This window comes from Pelobates fuscus, chromosome 11, assembly GCF_036172605.1.
Source record: "Pelobates fuscus isolate aPelFus1 chromosome 11, aPelFus1.pri, whole genome shotgun sequence".
Lineage (NCBI taxonomy): Eukaryota > Metazoa > Chordata > Amphibia > Anura > Pelobatidae > Pelobates > Pelobates fuscus.
Genome location: NC_086327.1, coordinates 126,621,214 through 126,629,483, shown reverse-complemented (window position 1 = coordinate 126,629,483; position 8,270 = coordinate 126,621,214). Strand labels below are relative to the sequence as shown.

General features: G+C 38.9%; 1 protein-coding gene across 1 annotated transcript; it reads right to left on the bottom strand.

Moving 5' to 3' along the window:
• Positions 1-4,845: 4,845 nt before the first annotated feature.
• LOC134576991 (nicotinamide N-methyltransferase-like) lies at positions 4,846-7,960 on the bottom strand. Its single transcript, XM_063435641.1, has 3 exons — positions 7,957-7,960; positions 6,001-6,208; positions 4,846-5,281 (listed from the first exon to the last, which is right to left on the bottom strand). Exons 1-3 carry the CDS (start codon positions 7,958-7,960, stop codon positions 4,846-4,848), a joined length of 648 nt encoding a protein of 215 aa, XP_063291711.1.
• Between the last annotated feature and the right edge of the window lie 310 nt (positions 7,961-8,270).

Genomic DNA, 8,270 nt, shown 5'->3' with positions numbered 1-8,270 from the left:
GAAACACCACCGGGGTATAGTTTAGACTGACTGCACATGAAGAGCCTGCCCAAAAGAGTTCCATGAATTCAGACTAAGCGGTCAGTCTCTTTCGGGAGTCCAAAATACAATAAAACCATGAATATAATGGTTTGTCCGCGCATATGTGTGCCCCTAGTTCGGGAGTGTGTTCCCACTGAACGCTGCTCTTCCCAGACAAATAGAACCGAATGTGCATGAGAATGGAAGTCCCAGCAGTGTTCGCAGCATTGAGAGTCCGATTATAGTTCCATGCTCTCGACAACCAAACACCGCTGTACGCGTTCACGGCTAAAGATGACCGCAGCTACATATTCGTCCATACGAACGGCGGCCACCCAGCCGACCGCTTAGAACATTGTGGTAATTGCAGTTATAAAGGTGATAATGAGGGTTAAGAAGGGCAATGAGCGGCACACGACTGTTCTGGGTGGTCTGTCTGTTTGGTACTTTGTTCGGTATACGAACTAAATGGGACAATCAATTTGGTGACGTTTGTATAACGGACCATGCAATGTAAAAACATAGTTGTTCAATAATCCACGGACAGGGGGATCTGTAACAAGGGTTTTTTACTAAACAGCGAAATGTAACCATTTACAATAGAATTATAACATTTGATCCAAAATAACAAAGAGTTATGTAACAAACATGTGTGAACTTAAAGGCGCTTAACAGTGATATATTAGTATGAATATATCAATATTTGTGGTAACAATCACAACCTATTTCTCATGCATGTAATTTTAAAACAGTAGGTGTAGAAGTCAAAAGCATGGATTTGTTGTCAGTTCTGTAGTCCTACCCGTTTCGTCCCTCCAGGGACTTCCTCGGGGAAACTGACTGCCCTTGTGCAATTCACCAACAAAATTAAAACAAATGTAAACAAACCTTCCTTCGCCTCTCCCTTTTAAAATCCCCAAATTGGGCAAATTGGAAAATGTTATAGGTATGTACTAGATGTTGTATTAAATTTCATACCTGTAACTTGAGCTCTCATGAGAGACAGGCAATTGCCCAGAACACTTGTCTCACAAAGACATCTCACTACGATACATTTGGAAGAAGGGGAGTGTCATGGTTACTCTGCCTTATTAAACATCAACCCTTCCTCACACTGTGTCTGGGTTGTTCACCTGTTTTGAATGATCAGCTCCTGTCATCACTGTTAACCCAGTTACTCACCTGGTTGCTATTAGTCGTTGCCTTTTGCTACTAGCAAGTACCTCCTTGCCCTTGCATTGTTTCTGGTTACCAAGAGCTTTTCCTGTAATTTCTGTGTTTTACCTGGTTTGGCTGAGTTCCTTTCAGGTTCCTGACATCTGGCCTTGCTCCTGACTTTGCTGATCTCTGTTCTTCTGATTCTGGCTTGCATTGGTTCCTGATCCTGGCTTGCCTCCTGGAATTTACTGATGGACTCTTTTTTATAATTTTTCCATTTACTATTAATAAAGGTGTTTTGGATCTTACTTTCTGTCTCTGTCTGGTTCCTGGTCTCTAATAGGGAGGGCTTGCAAAGGCTTCAGACAATAAATCAGCAACTTTTGCAAGCTGTTTTTAGATATACTCTCAATGAAAAAAAAAAGTTTACTTAAATGCACGCATGTTTTCATTGTGGGTCTAAACAGCTTCTACTAAACAATGATATTTATTTATATATTTATTGTATTTGGGCAGTGAGATGTCCCTTGAACCTGTTAGTCATGCATTGCAAAGTAACTTTCACAGAATGTGGTCCTATCATAACTGGGACTACTCCTGCCTTAACTTCCCACATCCCTTCTGGCTGGTATTTTAGTCCTTGGTATTTGTCCACCTTTTCTTGTTTCTTCTTCCTGATGTTATAATCACTTGGCATTACCATATCCACCACCACTGCAGTCTTCTGTTACTTGTCTACAACAACAAAATCAGCCACTACTTGATTGTCTGTCTGGATCTGAAAGTGCCACAGGATCTTAGCCCTGTCATTCTCAACTACCTTTTGTGATATTATTTTTCTATGATGAGTTTGTGTGTTCTGTGATAATGAGCATTGTCTGTCTATGGGTTTAAAATGAAATAAGTAAAGTGGAATTTTTTCTATCCTTAAGATAGTTTCTAGATACATGGATTTGTGCCCTAGTGTGTAGTTAGATATCTAGTGATTCCTATGGATATGTTTTATGAAAATTTGCATGTTGCCTTTAGTATTTTTTAATCAGGTTAAGAGCTGTATAGCCAGCAAGAGAGAACTACCTGTTGCATGCCATCGCTCCTTGAAATGATATAATGATAAAAGACTATGCAAGAAAAGCACTTATTCCAACCATGGAGGAAGGGGCCCATCTGAATACTATTTATTACCAACACAACTTGTTCCTGTTGCTAAAATCAAATCCTGGATCCAAGTTTTTATTTCCATTATAAAATGCATTACATTACCACCTGCTTAATCTTGTCTATTCAAACATTTATGAAGAGTGAAAGCTCCACTCATCTGTAAGAAAGCACTCTAAGGGGAAAAGATGTAAAAGTTTGTAATAGTAAAATTGCATGCACTATCTAGGGGTCTAAATTGGGTTTTGACTGGACTTTTTTTTTCTAGGTAATTGGTTAATTAACAAACAAACATATCAATGTAGAAATTATTTTTTGAGGTACTGAGGCTTCTGTTTGTGTGTTGTAGTGACCATCCTGGAATGTTTGTGCCGGCTAATCCTTGGAAGCTGATTATTACCAATCTCTCCCGGCTAACTCTAAATGAAGTTGAAATTGCGCTTGTTTGGCCACACCCGATGTCGGCCAAGGATGCTGAGATGTTTATGAGAACATAAACTGTGCACGCAAGTACTTGGAGAATCCTGAAACTTTTGTAAAATGCTGCGAGCTCTCGGAATAACCTTCTCGGAATCTGGAAGTAATCTACGGAGCCTTGTGGTGAAAGTCCAGCAACAAAAGTGAGAGCTGATAACATGTGGAACCTGCTATTGAATTTCTGTCAGCCATCTTGCTACTGTCATCAATTTTATGGAGTTTAACCTACGGAGTACAGACTGTGGTTTTTGTCTGCTGTTTAAAAGACTATTTTTTATTTTTTCTGGACTATGCTAAAATATTTTATAACAGAATTTTTTTTATTCCTTTTTGTAGAGTTAGCCATAGAAAGAGGAAGTGTTAGCAGATCCAGGGACAGGTGTAGGATTGAGTAAAGGATGTGTGATTTTGATGTAAGCTGAGTACCTTGAGTCTAGATTCCAGTGATTTTCAAAATTTGTAGGAATAATAAGGTTTACCTTTTCCACTTTTCCTTATTTTAAGTTGCATTACGTCCTATGGTTTGTTGAGTTAACTAATGGGAAGGAGCCACTGAAAGCACCTGTAATGACTGGAATAACCCCCATTTTGTTGGCCTTATATGACACCCTACACCTAACCCTCTATCATATGCATAATGAGTTTTTCTTACAGAATAAAAGAACGGAACTGAAAGGGTTAAAAATGAAGTATGTGACTACTGTAAATGGACAAGAACACATGTTGTTGGTTACTGAATAAGCAACATCATGTTTAGCTGATTTGATCTTGACCTGTTACTTTTGCTGTAACTTCTGTCTATAAATATGTTTGAAAGGCTCTCCACGAACGTTCAGTCCAAAAGTGAGGTGCATGGAACGCTTTGCCCAGCCGTATTATATGACCCCAACAAATGTTCTATTAAAACAGATGGTATACAATAAAATCAATTTAAAGACATCAATAAATATACAATTAAACACATTTTTTGGAAATGTTTATACATTTTTATTTTTGTTGGTTAAAAATGTCAAGATTTAAATAAGGCTAAAATGATTATTAATAGTAGCAGCAGTATAATCAGTGATTAATATAGGTGTAGACATTTCACAACTGACACAATAGATCTTGACAGTCCAAAAGCCCAAAAGCTTACAATCGAAAAACAAAAATGTTGTTCCAAAAATACATGCTATGATAATTGCACAGGAAGATAGTATACTTCATCATGAAGCTACCCTGCATGTCCTTGTGTGAAATTATTCCATATTAGAAACAATGTGTTCCCACAAAAATAAATAGGGTTAAATTTGACAAAATTAATTCTGTTTATGTATTGTCTATTCATGCCATATTTAGCTGCAATAATGTTAAAGGGTTAGTATTTATGTCAAAGTTTTTGGTGTAGAGACTACCCTGAACCATAACTCAACTTGGAGAGTTCCTTATTAACTGCATGGATGTGTAAAACTTGCTGTAGCAGTAAGACCGGCCCACCAGAGCTGTCATTTAGGCAGTTGTAACATTCACTTCCTGGCTGCCTGTGTCAATTTTGCCCATATTGTGTATACAGTATGTCAGTGGTTCCCAACCCAGTCCTCAAGTACCCCCTACCAGTCCAGGATTTAGTAGTCTTAGGTGTTTTTAGAAAAAAAGAAAAAAGGTGTGTCTAAGGTGTTTTTAGAAAAAAAAAAGACTTTCAACACAACAGGGTAATCCTTAAATCCTAGTCTGGTAGGGGGTAATTGAGGACTGGATTGGGAACCCCTGCAGTATGTGCTTGTCACGTGTACAACTTGGACAGAGCTCTTATTTAAGATCAGATCTTATAGACCAAATTAGTGGATTTTTCTTTCTTTCTTTATTTTTTTCAGTGAAGGAGGATCTACCTACTACTATGCTTGCAAGTTTCAATAGCATTAATAGTCTTAAAAGATCAAGTTTATTTTTTTTCTTAATCATTTATTTTGATGCATTTTCTGCATAGTACATTCTGAAAAAGAGATTATATATACAATCTATAAAGATTGGAAGATTAGGTAAAATACTATTTTAAACAAAAACATCGTTGACTTTTAATGCCTTAATAAGCCAGACATGTTCAATATCTATTGTATCATTGTGTGTTTTGCTTTCTATCACCTCCAGGTGTTCAATAGTAAATCCTGCTTCTCTTAGATCATCCTTTATGGACTTTTCATCAGATGTTAATACATGAAATTTGCTCTCACCTACGGTGTAATACGTTCCATTAAATACTCCAAATAGCAGTAGATGCCCACCCAGTTTTAGCATGCATGATATTTTTTTCAGGTTCCTGCAGTAATCATTGTGGTCATCAGAAACTACATGCAAGACAAACATACTGAGCACACAGTCGGCTTTTGGTAAAACAACCGGATCTGTAACATTTTCCTTGGTGAAATCACATTTCAAAATATGTGAAATTTTTCTTCTTAAAGTGTTTTCTATGTCCTCGCCTTTGAAGCTGAAAAATACAATAAGATTACTAAAAGTTTAATACATGTATACAATGTAAACAAAAAATAAACATGTGATCTGCAACATTTCTTTATTAGGAGCCTAAATTTGTTGTGTTTTTTTTTGTAATCTTATCTGGAGATGTCTATTCAAATGCAGTTGGTAGAAGCCGTGGGCACTGCTTTTTTTTTGGTGTGAGTGGATCATAATTTTCCAACTCAGTAACTTATTACACTCGGGAAAAAGTAAGTGGGCAATTGACTCCCCTCTTGCACTCTGTCTTTTTTGTTACATTTGATAAAAATGTTTGTAAAAAATCTAAAAACTTGAACCTCTAAAAACCTTCTGCTGCATAATGACATTACAGGAATAGGGCCAAAGGATGATGACAGGTGCTTCCTAAACAATCTGAGCTCTTGATATAAGTTGGACAGACCAAAGCCTCCTAAATCTGAAAGAGGTGCATGATGCATTGAGAAATAATGACTGTTGAGTGAGACTAATCTATTCTTTTTAGATATGTGAATGTTAATGTAACAGAGAATGCAAAATATAATTAAGACAAATATAATTATTTTCCCGATTGACTACATAGACAGGTCCATCTTTCAATTTCTTATTACTACTCTAAACAACTCCCGTAAAATATATGTCTCAGACATTGTTATAATGATTTGCCATCTTTCTGCGGTCATAAAAAAAATTGTCCATTAGCTTGATCCTTACCTTGTACCTTGCAATTTTTCCATAATCGATAAGGCATGGGTCCAGTCAAAACAATCTGACTCTTTAGTCTTCCACTTCTCCAGTTCATTCACACAGTAATCACTACATTCTAAAATAGTTATGCCTTTGAAAAACTCAAAAATGAGCAACAGATGGTGAATAGCAGGGCCAACAGAAATATCAATTAAATGGTCTCCTGTAATTTGACCTGCGGAGAAAAAGATCCAAGTTAAAATAGTAAACAAACAAAGCAAACAACCATCCCAAATGGCTTTTCTTTGTTCATAATCTGGTTTTCACCTGGATTAAATTGATAGAGCTATTTCTTCATACACATTGAATATTAAAGAGAACTGTAAAAAATAAACTTTGATTTGAAATATCTGAGGGTTTGAAGCATGATACTTTAGAAAGTTAATTTATATATGTGACAGACCCATCTGTATGAACTAAAGATTGCTGGTTCGCCTGTTTGCCTCTAATTCGTTTAATTGCCTGTCCGTATGCCCCGTTTGTGTGTTTTATAAAGTACCGATTGAAACTACCGAACGGACGGCCACCCAGGAGAGAAGTGTGCTGCTGGTTAACCTCTTGGCCCCAATTAGAATGTTGTGGTTAACCGCAGACACCTCGTTATTCCATTCGTATGGGTGGTCGTCATTCGTATGCCGACCACGAGGCGGCGGCCATTTTGGAACACGCGAAAGACCAGCGGTGTTCGGCGAGGATTCTATGGAACTAAAAACGGATACTTTATCTACCGAACACCGCTGAAAACTACCGACCACCCTTCTAGTTCGGCAAGGCATACGAACACCGGTCCGTTCGGGAGTTTACAACGTTCGCATGGACTTAACCCAGATGGCCATCCCATGGAGTCATTCGTATACCGTAAGACTTGTGATAGACTTTGACTCCATGGCGATTGAACTGTATACATCGGATCTGAGCGCTATTCGGTAGGAATATGCACTCAGATCCAGGCTATCTGGGGATACACGAAGCATTTACATTCGGTATTTTCATAATTATGTATTTTAATGTATTTTTACTGTTATAAACAAAATGGTGAGTTGCCTCTATCCCTGGAGATAATTAGGTTTCTTCCAAATTATCTCCAGGATAGAGAGGAGGGATTTATGTATGTAATGGGAGGGTTTACACCCAAGCCACTGCGATTGGCTATTGTACAATAAATGTCCCAGTCTTCCATTTGGTCCCCTAGGGGAGTGTCCACCAGATGGGAGACCTGCATAAATACCGGGCGGGTAGCCCTCAGTAAACAGAATCCTGTTTTACCCTCAAGACGGAGCTTGGTCTCGTTTGTGGGGGGCAATTACTACTTGGGAAAGCGCATTTCGGTTGTTTTAGCCGTGGAAGGAGTTCGACTGATTTTATGTTCGGGAGTTACCGTGTTCCCTTAATCTCAGTTCGGGAGTTTGGCAGTCGGCCGTGTAAAACCTGAATTTCGGAAAAAGGGGATTATTGACTAAACGGCGGTTTCATTTAAAGTGGCGGTGAGTGTCGTAACAATATATATTTTGTATTTCCTGGCCATATCCATTGCAGCACAACGATGGATAGCTCCTCCCTATCCCTAATTAGACAGGAACTAATTTAAAAAATATGTAAACGTACCTCCTCCTATCCCCTCCTCCCTCAGTCTTTTTGTTCCTGTCCTATCCCTATAGGACATGTGTGGATGCGGTGAATCTGGTGAGGTCCTTAGCCAGAAGTATGGCTCTTTCAGTTTCGGCCAGGAGAGCACTATGGCTCAGATCATGGTCTGCTGATGCCTCCTCCAAAGGCAGCTTGTGCTCCCTTCCTTTTCATGGCGACATGCTATTCGGCAAGAATCTGGATTATTGTATTAAACGAGCAGCCGAAGGTAAAAAGGCCTTTCTGCCTCAAGACAACAGGCCCAAAGGTTCCTTTCGTGCAAAAAAGGATTATTACCCATTTCGTGATAGCAGATCCTACAGACCAGGTAAGGAATATGGGAGAAATCAATCCTGGAGGAGCGGTCAACATGCTGCTAGAGGCCGCAAGTCCCAAAGTTCCGCACCCTCCAAGAACCCCAGGAATCTGTGACGGGCTCAACTCCCTGGCAGGCGGTGTTGGAGCTCGCTTACTCCAATTCCGTGTGGCATGGGAGGAATCCGTAAGCGAGAACTGGGTTCTGGATATCATCAGAAGGGTTCCTTCCAAATCAGAAAGTGGCTGGGAGACAAAGTAAAAAGGCTTGCTCTCCAGGTCTTCACTTCTTCTCT